The 18,198-nt window shown below is 33.7% G+C and overlaps 1 protein-coding gene and 1 pseudogene across 1 annotated transcript; one reads left to right on the forward strand and one right to left on the reverse strand.

The window, feature by feature from the left end:
• The first annotated feature begins 1,532 nt into the window (after nucleotides 1-1,532).
• LOC114385996 lies at nucleotides 1,533-9,474 on the forward strand (annotated as a pseudogene).
• Nucleotides 9,475-15,012: 5,538 nt separating this feature from the next.
• Nucleotides 15,013-17,576, reverse strand: LOC114387004. The gene is made up of 6 exons (XM_028347097.1): nucleotides 17,357-17,576; nucleotides 16,851-17,159; nucleotides 16,720-16,766; nucleotides 16,133-16,195; nucleotides 15,640-15,772; nucleotides 15,013-15,421 (listed from the first exon to the last, which is right to left on the reverse strand). Exons 1-6 carry the CDS (start codon nucleotides 17,460-17,462, stop codon nucleotides 15,405-15,407), a joined length of 675 nt encoding a protein of 224 aa, XP_028202898.1. The 5' UTR covers nucleotides 17,463-17,576; the 3' UTR covers nucleotides 15,013-15,404.
• Between the last annotated feature and the right edge of the window lie 622 nt (nucleotides 17,577-18,198).

Genomic DNA, 18,198 nt, shown 5'->3' on the forward strand with positions numbered 1-18,198 from the left:
AGCAGCAGCAGAAGTGCAGGCTAGGCAACCTAGGTGCAGGGAAACGCCATTCCCATTGGCGCTTCCGGCTTGCTGAAGGCGCTGGTGCCATTGGCGCTTCGTGCTTCTTCTTTCTTTATAAACTGCGTTTGGCCTGAAATTTTTAGCCTGTGTTTTCGAGTTTGCAGAGTGAAGAAATATTGTGTGAAAAGAGTGCTTGGTTGGTGTTGTTCTTGCTTGGTTGGTGTTGTTCTTGCTTGGTGTTCTTCCATTTTCGTAAAAAAATTGTAAGTTATATATTGAATCTTTTATATGTTTTTATTTATATAGATGTTTATATTCTGATAATAAAATGGTTTTAGGTAATGTAAGATAATAATTTTGTATAGTTTAGGTAGTGTAAGATAATAATTTTGTATAGTTTAGGTAGTATAAGATAATAATAATTTTGTATAGTTTTGGTAGGTAGTGTAAGATAATAACAATTTTGTATAGTTTAGGTAGTGTAAGATAATAATAATTTTGTATAGTTTAGGTAGGTAGTGTAAGATAATAATAATTTTGTATAGTTTAGGTAGTGTAAGATAATAATAATTTTGTATAGTTTAGGTAGGTAGTGTTAATAATTTTGTATAGTTTAGTTTCAATTCTTAATGTTATAGGATATGATTTAGTTTAAATTTTTTATATGATAAATTAGGAATAATTTTTTATATGGGAAATTAGGAATAATTTTATATGATAGATTAAGTTGAGTTGAAATTTTTTATATAGGTTTAGGTACCATAATTTAATAATTTTAGATTAGGAATAATTTTAGGTACCATAACGTATTAAGTTTAGATTAGCTTTAGTTTAAATTTTTTATATGGTAGATTACATTTAGTTTAAATATTTGATGATAGATTAGAAATAATTTTATGTATTGTAAATTATTAATTAAAAAATAGGTTTGAATTAAATTTTTTATATTATGTTAATTTTAATTATTATTAGTTTCATATGTTATGTTTAAATTAGAATAATTTTAGGTATTTTAAATTATTGATGTTGTATGTTAAATTATTTTACTCGTAATTATTTGAAGTCATTAATTTTGTATATAGTAGATTATATTTAGTTTAAATATTTGTTATGATAGATTAAGAATAATTTTATGTAGTGTAAATTAGTAATTTTAAATTAGGTTAGAATTAAATTTTTTATATTACGTTACTTTTAGTTATTATCATTAGTTTCATATGTTATGTTTAAATTAGAATAGTTTTACGTATTTTAAATTACTGATTTTGTATGTTAAATTATTTTACGCGTAATTATTTGTAGTCATTAATTTATATATTTAAATTTATATTTGTTTGTAATTTAATTTATTTATAGAATATATATGAATTAGGTTATTTGTGTAATATATTTTGTTATTGAAATTTAAAAAATATAATTTCTTATTTATTTTAATTAATTTTTTGTAAATATACTTAATTTGTGTATGTATAATTAATGTATAAATTTTATTGTCAATTAATTGTATTATATTTTATTTTGTAGGCTCAATGGCATCTTCGTCGTCATGCTCATCAAGTATACAAACTAGGTCTAGTCCAATTGATAGTGACGTGTTGTGGATACAACCCAAGCATGTTTCAGAACATGTTTGGAATGGGGAACCAGACAGAAAACTACACATCAGACGAGCAGTCCCGACGTATCAAGGTGAAGAACAAATACCAGAGGAAATTGTTCCTTTGCTTCGGCAATGTGGTTTTTATTGGATCACGAGGATGGGATACCTAAAGATAAATGCGGCCTTAATTAATGCGTTCATTGAAAGATGGAGGCCCGAAACCCACACGTTTCACCTGAGATGCGAAGAGGCTACCATTACTCTCCAAGATGTGTCAGTTTTACTAGGTCTGCGTACTGACGGGGCACCATTAATTGGTTCAACTAATCTTGTTTGGGCCGACTTGTGTGAAGAATTATTAGGAGTCAGACCACAGGAAGGGGAAATTGAAGGTAGTGTCGTCAAATTAAGTTGGTTGGCTCACCATTTTTCTCACATAAATATTGATGAGGGTAACGTTGAGCAATTACAAAGGTTTACCCATGCGTGGATCCTTCGATTCATAGGAGGTTTCCTCTTTGTTAACAAAAGTAGTAGCAGAGTTTCCTTAAGGTACCTATAATTTCTACGTGACTTTGAACAGTGCAGCACGTATGCGTGGGGACCTGTCGTGCTTGCGTATTTATATAGAGAGATGTGCAGCGCCACCGATTACAAAGTTAAATCAATCGGAGGTATGTGCATCTTAATCCAAATGTGGGCATGGGAACGATGCACAACCTTAGCTCCAAAGAGGACGCCTCCCGTCATAGAAAATAAACCACTCGGACACAGGTTTGTCATTTAAAAAATTAGGTTTGAATGAAAAAATATTTAATGATGGAACGTGTTGACAATGATGATTTCATTTTTATTGTAGGTGGTTGCGACGTGGAAATCAGCATATTGGCAATGATGATCTTAGACTTTTTCGTCGCAAATTGGATTTGATGAAACGGCATGAGGTAAGAACATCGTAATGTAATGGTTAAATGGAATTTTAATATGTTATGTTTGACTGAAAATTGACAAGTGTATTGTTATATGCAGTTTGTCTGGAGGCCATACACAGCAACTGTGATGGCAGCGTTGCCTCCAATTTGTGTGGTTGGAAGTGTAGCCTGGTTTGCGGTGGTGCCACTGATTTGTTTCCATGTTGTTGAGTGGAACCAACCCGATAAAGTTTTACGACAATTTGGATTGCAACAACCCATTCCCGGGTTTCCTTCGCAGAATCTGCATGGCATAACGCTCAAAGGCAAACAAGATGAGAATTGGTTCCACCTATTGGCCCCAATGATTAGTCAGTGGAACAATGCAGTTGAGTTTAGGTTCGACGTTTATCCTCGATAGGAGGGCCTACTGGGTTTTAACTCGGACTACATGGTGTGGTATAGGCGTAAAACAAAGATGTTTGTCGATCCAAACAATGCAAACACCACAAGGGTAACTTCTAATTAATTTCTTAAGCATGAGCATTAATTTGTTGACGCTTCTAATTGCAGGGTGAAGTTGTGGAGACTTTACAATATATGGTGTCACCACAAGGGAGGAACACGTGGACGGTTGATGATCTCATGCCTTACGTGGATAAGTTAGCGATTATATCTAAAGACAAAGAGAGAATCACTGAGCCAAGTCACATGGTCCAGCATCAGAGCGTGAATTCCCAGCACAAGAGTTTCACATTCTTCAGTCAAGTGTTGAAACTCAGGGCATAGGCAGACGAAGGGATCCTGTTGAAGCAGAACAATATTCCCAACAAATGATGGAGCGTGGTCATGGAATGTATTACACGCCAGCAACATTTTCCGAATATCCTTCACAGATGTATCAGTATCCTTTTACAGGTCATCATACTGATACTTCTGAGACCTCACATTCGTTCGGTGGTGTTGCGGAAACACAGCCTCATTTTTCATGGCCCACTATGACTCCTTCACAGCAGCATGATGCCCCCATGGCAACACCTAACGCCCCATTTGCTCCGCAATGGAATGTACCCAGAGCAATACCTGATATGGGCGACTTATTAGGTGTTGATTTGCGTCAAGAGTTTTCTGTAGAGGCTGACCAAGCAGAAGCGGGGAGACAACGCGGCGACAGAAGAAATCCTTATCGTCAAGCGCGAAGATAGGATCAACCATGTGGCACATCTTCACGACATCACGAACACCATAATGACTGATTTTCATGTATATGTGTAATTTAGTTGTTGTTTGTTAGACATTTGATTTTGACAATTAATCTATCGCATCTCATTTATTATGTCTTACTAATGTATAGAGTTTATGTGGCGCATCAAACTATAATAATTAACCAAGTTTACAAATAAAACTAAAGTAAACAAACGAATAATAAGTTGGGTTAGGGTTAGGGTTATGGTTTAGAGGTTTATGGATTATGTCTTGGGGTTACGGTTTATGTGTTTGGGTTTAGGGTTAGAGCTTAGGGGCTTGGATTAGGGGTGGGGGTTATGATTTAGGGTTAGGGTTAGGGTTGAAGGGTAGGTTTAGGGGATTATATGGATTAGGGTTTATGTGTTTGGGTTTAGGGTTAGAGCTTATGGGCTTGGATTAGGGGTGGGGGTTATGATTTAGGGTTAGGGTTAGGGTTAGGGTTAGGGTTGAGGGGTAGGTTTAGTGGATTATATGGATTAGGGTTTATGTGTTTGTGTTTAGGGTTAGAGCTTATGGGCTTGGATTAGGGGTGGGGGTTATGATTTAGGGTTAGGGTTACGGTTGATGGGTAGGTTTATGGGATTATATGGATTAGGGTTTATGTGTTTGGGTTTAGGGTTAGAGCTTATGGGCTTGGATTAGGGGTGGGGGTTATGATTTAGGGTTAGGGTTAGGGTTGAGGGGTAAGGTTAGTGGATTATATGGATTAGGGTTTATGTGTTTGGGTTTAGGGTTAGAGCTTATGGGCTTGGATTAGGGGTGGGGGTTATGATTTAGGGTTAGGGTTAGGGTTGAGGGGTAGGTTTATGGGATTATATGGATTAGGGTTTGTGTGTTTGGGTTTAGGGTTAGAGCTTATGGGTGTGGATTAGTGGTGGGGGTTATGATTTAGGGTTTAGGGTTAGGGTTGAAGGGTAGGTTTTATGGATTATATGGATTAGGGTTAGAGTGCAGGGATTTAAGGGATAGGGTTGGATTAGGGGATATGGTTTGGATTAGGGTTAGGTTTTATGGATTATATGGATTAGGGTTGTTTCCTAATGCTTCGGGTTAGGGTTTAGGTGTTTGGGTTAGGGTTAGAGATTAGGGGTTTTACTCTTTGGGGTTAGGATAGGGTTATAGCTTAGGTGTTTGGGGTTTAGTGTGTTGGGCTTAGGGTTTAGGTGGGTTGGGGTTGGAGCTTAGTGTGTTGGGCTTAGGGTTAGGTTTGAGGATTAGGGTTTAGTGTTAGGGTGTATGGATATGTTTTTAAGTAACGAATTCATTGAAACCCACAAATAGCTAATGTACACAAACCAAAATAAGTAATGTTTTTAACTAACAAATGTATTCAACCCCACAAATTCAATACATTGAAGAGAACTTAAACAAATATAAGTCACTCGGCTAACATACATAAATCAATGATTTGAACAACTCACGCTCAGATTGCATTGGACAACGACGCCTGTTATGCCCTTCGGCTCCACATCTACTGCATTTTATTCGGTGCTCAGACGGTTCGACCCAATCCATCTCATTCCTTATCCTTGTTGATTTTGGCCGACCTTTTGCACGAATTGTGGTTGGGTCAGGGATAAGTGTCCATGCATCATTAGAAGGAGGAATAGCCGCTTCATTCCCAAGAGGCCACCATTGTGCGGAGTAAGCTTTTAAGATGTGCCCATTTGTATAAACAACATCTATATATTGGTAGTAGTTCAGGCTCACGTAACCACAAGCTGCAATAATATGTGAACATGGATAGTGAAGCGCAGAATACATTCCGCATTGACAATAATGACCGTTCAAGTTAACTGCCCACTTTTGTCCGCCACGTTGCGTAATAGGATTGAAGGTCTCCTCTACTTCAAACCTTGTGGAGTGGATGTCATACACGTGAACGATGTGCGAACAAGCTTGTTCTTGATTTTTTCTAAGTTCTTTAACAAGCTTTGAACAATATACTTGGCCTTCATTTAACTGTTTCTGGGCTTGGCGGCCACGCTCAACAAAGTACTTTCGACACCTACTGTACGTTGATTTGACCAAGGCTGTTATGGGAATGTTGCGACAATCCTTCAAAACCTTATTGATACATTCTGAGAGGTTGGTTGTCATGTGGCCATATCGACGTCATTCTCTATCATAAGCCATCGTCCATTTTTCCTTTGAAATGCGATCAATCCATGTTGCTATGACTGGACTTAGTTCACGAAATTTTTCTAAATTTTGATAAAAAAAAATGTGCTTGCAAGGAGTGTAGGCTGCATAAAATTAGTTATCAATAACAATTTTAAGTATATATGGAAGTTAAATAAACGTGACCATTAAATATGAAATCTTACCCAACTTCTTCAACATTTCTTTTTGTTTGGCGTTATTGAATTTTCGATTGAAGTTGCTTGCTATGTGTCGCACGCAATAGACATGATAACCATGGGGAGGTTGCCAACCAAGTGCTTCGTTAGCGACAGCGGACTTTATACTCGCGTGTCGATCAGAAATGAGACAAATACCATTTTTATCAGTGACGTGTTCACGCAAGTGTGCCAAAAACCATGACCACGCTGTCAACGTCTCACCTTCAACCACCGCGAAAGCTAGAGGAAGGACGCCACCATTTCCATCTTGTGATGTGGCCATTAAGAGGGTCCCACGGTATTTGCCGTACAAATGTGTGCCGTCAACTTGTATGATTGGCTTACAGTACTTGAAAGCTTCTTTACATTTCCCAAAAATCCAAAAAACTCTATGAAACTGACGGTGTTCGCGACTAACCGTATTCCCAATGATAAAATCGTCATGTAGTACTTGAAAATATGATCTAGGAGAATGATTTTGCATGTGTGTTAGCCACGACGAAAGTTTTGCATATGACTCATCCCAATCGCCATATTCAATTGCAATGACTTTCTGTTTCGCCAACCAAGCTTTTTTGTACGACACCTTGTACGCAAATTCACTGTTAATCCTCTCTTGAATCAAAGAAATTTTTATTGATGGATCTTCTCTGATCATGCTTGTGAATAACATAACAAAATTTAAATGATAATTAACAAAAAATGAACATAATATGAACATAAAATACGTACCTACTACACAAGTGGCAATTAAATCTGAATCAAGTTTCTCGTGATCTTGTGTCATGGTGTGACTTTCCACGTATCTGTTTTTTTAGATATAATTGCCCTCAAATAGAAAGGGCAAGGACACTCTGCATTTTTATTCACACAACAAACCACATACTTGTTCGTTTTGCTTTCAACAACTTTGAAGCTTTGATGCACCTTCATAACATATTGTTTGACTGCATTTTTGACCGCATCTTTACTATCAAATTCCATGCCAACATATAATTCTTGGCCAACATTAAAGGTCGACGGTATCTCCAAACTGCAAATGTCCTCCTCATCAGGATAACTCCAGTTGATATTGTTATAATGTGAGGCATCATTCCAAAATGGATTTTCAATTCGTTGTGCACCTAACAGTTCAAAATAAAATAAAAAATCAAATAATACTTATTTAGCATTAAATACAATTGTCATCAAATAATAAATGTATTGTCTAATGTTTTCTTACAACAAATTATACCTTCTGCTGGGTGAACAATTCTTACTGGTTGAGGAATGTTTGTGACTTCATCGTCTATATCAGATATACCGTCAACACTGTCATCTTCGTCTAAAGACTCTTCAACGTATGAGTTAGACACAAGATAATCATCATCATCATCATCATCATCGTCTTCGTCAATATGTAAATTGTTCATATTTGTTGCCGGTTGTGTGTCATCATTAGATAAATAATTTCCACATGATGTAAGCGAATTGGCAGAATGAAACATTGAACCACCAGTCACATCCTTTTCTATGTACAATTCCAGAACTGACATTTGGTCTTGTTGTTTAAAACTTTCCAACATTGTTTCAATGTCTTCGTCATCACAAATTTGCAAGGCAATATATTTTCCTGACACTAAAAATCTACAACTAATAGCAGAAATAATTTCATTATTTTCAATTTTTTTCTTCAAAGCATTGAAACTAATTCCACGTTTAATCTGAATCGCTTTTTTACTGCCTTCAAATATTACACCATCATTATCTTCATATACCCTTCCATTGAAATACAACACTGTTATAACCGAATTCATGGTGTACCTACAAAAACAATATTTGAACACGTCAAATAAATTACAAAATGGGTATCACAAAAAGTCATTACTGAAACTTCAAAATAAAACGTAATTTTAAAAAAAAATATTTCAAATCAATTTCACATTAAGACACTTTAAAAAAATTAACAATTTAAATGTAGTAATTTTAAACTAATCAAAATGTAATTCAAATTATTAATTTTAAATAAATTTCACATCAACACACTTAAATAACACAAACGATTTTATAAAACTTTTAATCAAAACTAATAAAATGTAGTCACAAAAGATCTCTTTATTGGAACTTCACATTCAATTTCTCTTTTAAAAAAATTTAATTAACTTCAAATTAATTTTATGGGACAAACTTATAAAAATGAACAATTTCAACATAGTCATTTTTAACAGAAAATTTATTAATTCATTACCGAAGTTAGTAGTATAAATAATTATTCTTAACTTTAAAATGGAAAAAGGTAATTACAAAATTACTACAAATATAATAAAATTTTTGTAGTACAAGAAAAAAATAAGCATCAAATAACACTTTCAAGTTCAACGTTTCTAAATTTTTAACACACCAACAAACCAACCTAATCTAATTAAAAAAATACTACAACTTCATATTAAAAAAAAAATTCGTACTCAAAATACTTACTTCAAATAAATATCATCTATAATTTTTTTATTCAAACTTCAAACGTTCATCAACACCAACCTAATTTAATTAAAAAAATTATACAAATTTCATATTCAAAATATTTTCTTCAAATACACATCGTTACACAATTTTTTTGTTTATTTTTGACATTTAAATACACACTAACAAACCTTTTAAACATAAAAGCTAATATAATTTTTTTAAAATAAAATGCTTCATACCACAAAAATTTCCAAACCCATCAAAATGCCAAAGCTACCAAAACGAAAACAAAATGTTCAAAGGGAAAGCGCTCAAGAAAAAACATGAAAGCTAATATAATTTTTTTAAAAAAAAATTGTTTCATACCACAGAAATTTCCAAAGCCACCAAAATGCTAAAGGTGCCAAAACGAAAGCAAAATGTTCAAACGGAAACCGCTGAACAAAAAACATAAAAGCTAATATAATTTTAAAAAATAAAATGCTTCATACCACTGAAATTTCCAAAGTCACCAAAATGCCAAAGGTATACGAAAACGAAAGTAAAATATTGAAACGGGAAGCGCAGAACGAAGCCATACGAAAACGAAAGTAAAATATTGAAACCGAAAGCGCAAAACAAATGTACAACACTCTGGGGTGGAAGGGGTATTTAAACAGCTTCAAACGCCATCACCATTGGCGTTTTCATGCAAATCGCAGGTACCAATGGCGCTTCCAAACTCGCAAGAGCCATTGGCGCTTCCAAACTCGCAAGAGCCACTGGCGCTTCCCTGCTGCAGTCAGTCTACACTGCAGCACTGCAACCTAGCCTAGGGCTAGCCTTCACCAACTCGCCAACACTGCTGGCGCTTCCAAAGCCACATCAGCAAAAGTGGAAGTGCTGCTGGGAATGGCGTTTCCATTGCCACGTGCCAAACTCCTACTGAAGGCGCCATCAACAATGGCGTTTCCCATGCAGGGTACGTGTAAAAAGAACACCCCCTAAAAAATAGCTCAAGAACAGCCCTAGTTTGGGAAATTCTTTCTAAAAGAACCCCAAACAGAGAAATGTGCCGCACTTTGACATACCCACCCTGGTCTTTGTCTAGTTTTTTTTTTTAATTTATATGAATATAGACACACACAAAAAAGTAAAGCAGGCCAATGGACTAGGCCAAACAACGAAAAGTGTAGCCGTATGGAATAGAGCCAGACTGATCCATTTTTCACTTGACATGACGAGACGGACTATCCGTGTTGAAGCTCTACTTTTATTGGTTAATAAATACACATGATATTATAATAAAGTATATTAATGAAGATGTGTTCAAGGTCTTGAAAATTTGTCATGATCGTGATATGTATTGTCAAGAGATTGAATCTATTCATAATGAGGTACGGTAAATACTGGTGACATACTTATGAATCAATTTTATATATTTTAACGATTACTTTTTATTTGTTAGATGACAGCAAGGGAGTTGTTGAAATAGGTTCTATTTAGTAAAATGAACTAAAAGTTATCTGCAAGTTGAAAAAATAATTGAAAGTTAGAAAATTAGCTAAAAGCAGAAAAACTAGCTTGTGTAGGCTATATATGCTCGGTAAGATATTTTAGATAATTTCTAGGTTTTTCTTTACTAGCTAAAAAGTTTGTTTGACTATTTGATAAACAAGTTTTTTTAGTAACTTCTAGTGCTTTTTAAAATGTTACTTGAAACTTGAAGCAGCACTTTTTGAAACGCTACTTCAAGTAGCATTTTTTAAAATACTAGTTTTTAACTTCTAATTTTTTATATTTTTTTTTTTTCATTTTGATCCTCAATGCATTTTATTCAATTTTCTTATTATTTTTTCTAAATAAATTATGATTTTTTTTGTCATTTTAGATTTTTTAGCTACCTTACCAGTTAGTTGTATCGAGCACATATAATTTAATATGATAGTTTTTTAACTTTTATTTGTCAGCTTTAAGCTAGTTTCACCAACCATAGTTTTAATTATAAGTGTTTGGTAAAACTAGTTGTTGAAGTAATTAAAAAGTATAAAATGAAAAAATAATAAAACCATGATTTATTTTTAAAAAATTAGATAAATATATTGATGATAAAAATTAAAAAAAAAATTGAAAGTTATAAGCTAGCATTTAAAAAAAAAAAAGAGTTGTTGAAATGCTACTTGAAAAGAATTGTTGAAACACTACTAAAAGTAGTGTTTTTAAAATATTAAAAACTACTAAAAAAAATTGTTTATCGAACAGTCAAATAAATTTCTTAATTAATAAAAATAGTTAAAATTAAAATGTCTTGTTCAACAAAATCATAGGTAATATAGTACATCATATGAGATTCAATATCACTGGTCGAGAAAGACAAATCACTGTTATGCCTAAGAATCGAAACGCAGCTCCTACCATATCAGAATGCTCATCCTCTTCTTGAGTTGCTTACCTACCTGATTGTAGAATAACATTTTGATTTTGCTATTGATGATAACTTCTACTAGATTTCATGTGTTTATTTTATCATTGACCTTTGTATGTTGTACTTAAAATATCTGGACATGTTTTTATTCTCTCATATTGTTTAAATTCTTATTAATGATTCCTACATATGTTTATCGTATTGTCGTGAATTTTAGTTTTTTTTTTCTGTTCCTCAATTATAAGACTAACGAAGAAATTTGCAAATAGTCTATTCAAAATAATATATTTTTATCGTTGAGGATTTTTTTTTCATTGTTTTTTTTAGATGTGAATAAAGGCATTGTTTTTTCATGTTTCCAATTCACGAAAAAACGTTTGTGGTTCTCAACTTAAATAATTTCTTCACATTTTCCTCCATTAATGTTAAATAGTTTAAAATTAAGCTAAAACTTAAACAAAAAACTGTAATTGTTAAACAATATAATTCTATTTAAAGGTACTTTATACGCGCTTGTCTCACGGTAATAATATTACAGAACTAAAAAGATGAATTTTGAGCTCCAAGTTGATCAAGCAAGATAACATGAGCTGTTTTACCTCAGCAGGTGAGAGTTCATCATGTTATGTTTGGTGTTCAACTGACTGACATAATGTACATTATAATTTGGAAAATGTTTGGACACACAAGAAGCTATTCCAACACCTAGAGTGAAAAAAATATAGGTATGTTTAAATTTATGATATGATAGAAAGAGATACATAAAAAGAAATTAGAGGTATTAATAAGGTGTCTAAAATAACTAATAACTCATGTAGCATTAAAGAAATCTAGTCCATGCTCAATGGACTGATTAATGAAGCAATTCAATTGTCCCTCAACAACCTAAGGCATACATAAATACCAAGCTTGATTATATGTAAATATGCATTGGATTGTAAGCCAAATGCAATCACTTTAAACACTAAATAAAAGGTTTAATTAAATTTTTCATACTTAATTTAAAAAACAGGTTATTTTTAGATTATTACCCAACACTCATTATCATGTCATCATCTTTAATGATGTGACAATGACATATGAGTGCTTAGGCGTGATGGCATGACACTCTCCGTCTGTTATGTTATCACTTAAGAAAAAATGATTAACAGTAGATAATAAATTGAAATTTTTTTTTTCAGATAGTTATTTGACAAAAATTTAATTTTTAGATAATAGTCTGAAAACGACTTATTTTCTAAATATGAAAAACATATTTAAGCCCATCGGAAAAACAAATTTAGTTAACACATGACAAGGAGGATTTTTATCAAAATAAATAATTTAATTTCACATAAAATGATAAATGATCAATTTTATTATTTTATTGAAAATAAAAAAATAGTAATAGTAAGTTTAAGTTATTTTTAAAAGCAAATCTTATAAGTCAATAAGAAAAAATTGTTTGTCAAAGACTTTTATTTGATCAAATAAATTTGTAAACTTGTCAAAAAAAACTTAAAATTAATTAAAATAACTTGATGAACATATATATGTAATTTACTTTTATATAGACTTAAGAAACTTTATACTATTTATTTTTTTAGATAATTCTTCATTCAAAATAAGAAGTACATTAAATTAATAATATATTTTTTATATTGGTAGGAATAAAAAAATACTATTCGAAATTTATAATAACTCACCGATCAATTTATCATGTTTAACCAGTTGAACTAGATTAATAAGATAGTGTTAAAAGTGAAATCAAAGAGTTAAGATATGTATATTTAATATTTGGACAAAGGTAAAAGAGAACCCAAAGATCAAATGGTGGGATATATATTTTGGGTCTAGACAGAAGAGTAAGGGAAGACATAACATGTTACATGCGTACATTGGTCATAGATGGCAAAGTACCAATTATATATGATTTAAATATGTTTTTCATACCTAGAAAATAGGTCATTTTTAGATTACTACTTAACATTCATGTTAGTTTTTGATGCAATCCTATCCCGCAAGGGCATTGGATAGAAGACTCCAAGAAAATTGTGCCAAAGATGCAAGAAAAAATCCTAGGGTTCTCATGAGCCTTAAGGTAGATTTCGGGCCCATGGACTAAGTATGAGTCCGCTTATCTTTGTAGATATTAGATTAATGTTTCATTATTTTTTTGGTCTTGTATTTAGGGCTTCATAATATAGGTAAGGTACTCTATAAATGTAGGATTTTTCAGCCCTTGTATTTTAGGACACCTAGACTAGTTTTTGTATTAGAGGTAGTTTTGTAATTTCACATGCATTAAGTGAATATTTGATGTGTGTAGTTGGAAATAAATTTAATTGAATTGGGAGAAGTCCAATCCAATTAAATTTTAGAGGGAGAGGTGAGCATTTGCTTGTTACACACCATTACCACATCATATAGTCACACTTTGTGCATGTCCTTCATGTTTTACATGCCTCATTACACCTAAGCACACTTAGTGGAGAATCTTAGACTTGATCTTGGATTAGTGGGCTGAACCATAGCTAAAATTTACTAATTATAATTAGTGAAATTTTGGTTCCAAAATTTGGCTCCACAAATTCAATTTCAAATTGAAGTGAAATTTGAATTTCAATTTTGTGTGACACTTAGTTTATAAATAGAGGTCATGTGTGTGCATTTTTTCAACTTTGATCATTTGAGAATTAAACTTCAAAGTTCAGACCTCCTTTGAGGCACAAAATTTCGTGTTCCTTCTCTCCCTCTCCCTCCATTCATCTTCTCCTACTTTTATCCATGGCTTTCTATGGTGGTGAGCTTCTTCTAAACTCATCTTCTCCTTGAAGTGGCGTCTCCAATCATCTTTCTTCCTTCTCCACTCCGCTGTCGTGATCTTCAAGAAGCAAAGGACTCCATTGATGAAGAAGTCCAAGGCCTACAAGCTCCAATGAAGTTACATCAGTTTTCAACCAAGCACCTAGACAAAAATTATGTTTCAACTTACTACCTGTCGTTAATTTTCTTCTGTTAAGTGATGACGTGACAAACGGAGTGACACATCATCATGCCTTGTCATTGACACACTCATTGTCATGTCATCACCTTCAATGACGTATCAGTGATTAAGCGTGATAGTATAACACTTTGTCTATCACGTCATCACTCAAAGAAAGGGGACTAACCGCAAGTAGTAAATTGAAACATAAAAAATTTTCATATAATTATTTGATAAAAAAATGAATTTTTAGGTAATAATATGAAAACAACCTATTTTCTAGATATGAAAAACATATTTAAGTCAATCTGAAAAATAATTTTTTAGTTAAATAATAAGGAATCTTATCAAAATAAATAATTTAATTTCAAATAAAATGATAAATGATCAATTTTATTATTTTATTAAAAATAAAAAATAATAATCGTAAATATAAGTTATGTTTAAAAGTAAATCTTATAAGTCAATAATAAAAAAATTGTTTCTTAAACACTTTTATTTGATCAAATAAATTTGTAAACTTGTCAAAAAAACTAAAACTAATTCAAATAACTTGATAAACATATATATAATAGTGTTAAAGGTGAAATCAAAGAGTTAAGATACATATATTTAATAGTTGGACAAAACTAAAAGAAAACCCAACAAGATCAAATGGTAAGATATATATTTTGGGTGTGAAGGAAAAATAAGTAAAAATATAACATGTTTCAATTATATATGATTTAAATATTATTTTTTTGTTTCAATTTAGTACTTGTCATTAGTCCATTTTTAATTGGACCAAATCATCTCTCTTGATGCAAACTCTGTTTCTGGCTTTTATCATTAATATTAGCAAGTTTGATCCTAAAAAAAAATATAGAAAACAATCAAAATATTACCACAAAGGCCAGCCATTACATTCCTCAACGATGAATCTTTTGTAGAATGGTTGCTCATCAAAGTCCAGATCAGAAGGTTGCACTTCACATTGTGTTTCAAGTCATTGTTTTTCTTTTATCCACTCTTAACAACTACGAGAAGTCATTAATTAAGGTTGAAATCAAATAGTAACATTTTGTAAGACTCCATCAAGCCAAATAGAATCTCATGAATGTTTTTTGCTGGTAAAAGGATAATCTCAATAAATCTTATTGCTTGATTATAAAGTTACAGTACAAAAGTGTTTTTACAACCTTGCCATTTTCTTGTAATGCAAATTAACCACACAATTAGAAAAATATACAAAATACTACAGCAGTTACACAAATCTGTAGGACACTTCCTGCATCATCCATTTCAAATTTTGCAGAAGTAGGAAGGCCAAAATCATCTAATTGGCTGTCATGGGCAAATCTAGAAGTCTTCAATGCTAAGTGAAAAATAAATAATAACAAGGGGCCATTAATTTTCAAGTAACCCTCATATAGAGAGATGACAAACGGTATTGTTCGGTGCACATAAAGATTTGTAGAGCTTCTTGGAGGACAATGGATTTAGATGGCATTCAACCCTCCTCTGACTCTGCATATCAGAACTAAGTGAGGGTTTGATAAAACAACAGAAATGAATACTTAATAAGGGGAAGCATTAAGGTGGCCACTTTGGAGTTTCAGGACACTAAGCATTTGTTGGAAAAAAGGAGCTACCACTTAACCACCACTTCTATGCAACATGGAAACCAATATTACCAAGAAAATAATACAGAAAGTTTAAACTTTCACTTCAACCATTTTTCATACCATGTATGGCTTCCATGTTATTATCCTTGTAAACACCTAGAGGTGATCCATGCACAGAGAGAAGCATCTCGCCAGGTTTGGGCAGCCTAAGTGTTTTGGGTGTCATCCCAACTGACAACCTCTGACTAGTCACCTGCGAAACGCTTAAAGAGCCAAATTAAATTCAGAACTAATTAGGTGCAGTTGGCTATTCTACACATTCACACAATATGAGCATTATAACTGTTGAATGAAGATCAGACAACTCAAATCTCAAATACATGTTTTTATTTCGATTTACTGAGATAAAATCTAAGTCTACCGATCTTCATCTAACAGTCTACGTTGCTAATTAAGTGAATGTGTGGAAAAGCCAACTCAAAGGAATCTAGATCTAATTCAGCTGTTAACTTACGAGTTAAAACTTTAAAATCATCTAGATATACTTGTTCCTTAGCAACATAAACCAGAGTTTATAAAACAAACAAATAAATAGTAGGAAAAAGATACGAACACCGGGAGTCTGAAGACCTTCTTGCACTGCTAGAGTCTGAGTGTCAGATGGTTCCTCCAAAGCCTATAAATATCAGACATTTTAATTGTAAATAGAACCAAAAAAACAACTCCATTTAAATTGACAAATACTTCAAATCACATTACACATAAGAATGGCTGAACAAAAGCAGCATTATTGCAACTCTTGTGCAGTTACAACCTGTTTGTTATCACATACTACAATGACTAAAGGCTAATAACATTGAGAAGTTCATTTTATGTCTTTGAATTGAGGGTAAGCCTGGAGCAATGGTAAAGTTGCACATTGGTGACCAGTTAATCATATGTTCAAATCCAGAAACAACCGCTTCTCATATGCAAGGGTAAGGTTATATACAATGACCCTCCTTCATACATTCGCATAGTGAGAAGCCTTCTAGCACGAGGTACGTTAGTTAACAAGTGTCGGCTTTGAATTAATAATATCACGTTGATCTCATGAGTAATATTTTCAGCAGTGCCTCATCATTCAAAGGACCATGGGTGCATGAGAATAACTAACATATAACTAATAACTAATCAAAAGTGAAAAGAGAACAAACATACAATGTCCTTGAAATGCAGGTCATCAGCCCCAATAAAGCTCATTCTCCCTGACACCAAAGAAGCACCTGTTGTCAATTATCAACAAATACACCTCACATTCTGCAATTGTAAACGCACAAGATAAACCGTACCTTCATTGGTGGAATATTCAAACCCAGGGAAGCGAGGGATGGAAGCCATGGACAACCTCTGGAGCAAAGAAGCGTGCAAATCCACACCATCGTTACAACCCTCCGTCTCTCTCCATTTCACTTCAAGCTTCTTGCTGCGCTCGTCGTTCACGACAGCGAGATTCGGTAGGGTTTCTTCGAAAACCTGCAGCACGGGCTTCCGGAGCTCTTCGCTGCTGAACCGCGAGCGCAGGAACCGCAGCTCCGTGAGCAGGTGCTCGATCTCCACGTCGCGAACCGCCCTGATCGCGCCAATTTGTCGCTCCATCGCTGCACCGAAGTTCAACCGAACTCAAAACGGGAGTCAGAGAGTGGTTTGGTGGTTGGGAGTGATAAGAAGGGGTCATGATTTTTAATCCCCGCTAACATAACATACTAATTGCTAACATTAGCCGGTAAAAATAAATTGAACTAAAAGCACGTTCATAAAAAGGGAAAAACGAAAAGATTGATGTGTAGATGTGAACCTTGGATTTCGAGGTCGATGAATTGTGGTGGCTGCAGTTGAGGTTGAGGTTCGGGTACTGATTCGGTTGCTTTCGCGGTTTTCTTGGTTCTATCACGCTTCGGCATTCTAGGGTTCGAACGACGAAAATCTGCGAATGAATAATTAAATGCCGTTGGAGTTGTTCACCCAAACTTTGCAGATTTGTGAGTTCGGAGAGAAGAGAAGATGCGGAAGGAAAGGTGAGTTTTGAAAAATTTGAACTGATTTGGGCCTTTGGTTTAATAGGCCGACCGTTTAAGAACCAATAGCCCATGACTCAATTCAACCCCGAGACAATTCTTTAACACACCTTATTTTTTGCTTGGTGCACCCCATAATTTTCAAATATTCCCCTTTTATCCTTCTTCATCATCTCTCCCACCACCTTCATCATCTCCCCACCACCTCCATCAGTCACGCTGCCCACCACCACTCACCTTGGAACCACTACAAGCCAAGATTGCACGACCCTTTTGTGACCACTCCACCTCAAATCCATGTCCACCACCATGTGTGTGACCACTCATCTCGTCTTCACTACAAGTCAAAATACTTTTGTGATGTATTATAGATTAAGAAAATATATACACATTGACTAATCCGAAATATTGTTTTTTATTATGGATTCAAAAATCCTTAATATAAAAAATATTATGGATTGCTCAATTGGTAATGTATATTTTTGTAATATGGATTGAACAATCCCTAATAAAAAAAGCACATCAGTACTTTATTTGCATTGTGAATTGCATAGTTTGTAACCTATTTTATTAGGTGCTTCATTTTTTGGAACTAGTTGAAGCAGGCTAGATTTATTTTCGT

Source organism: Glycine soja, chromosome 15 (genome assembly GCF_004193775.1).
Source record: "Glycine soja cultivar W05 chromosome 15, ASM419377v2, whole genome shotgun sequence".
NCBI classification, from domain to species: domain Eukaryota; kingdom Viridiplantae; phylum Streptophyta; class Magnoliopsida; order Fabales; family Fabaceae; genus Glycine; species Glycine soja.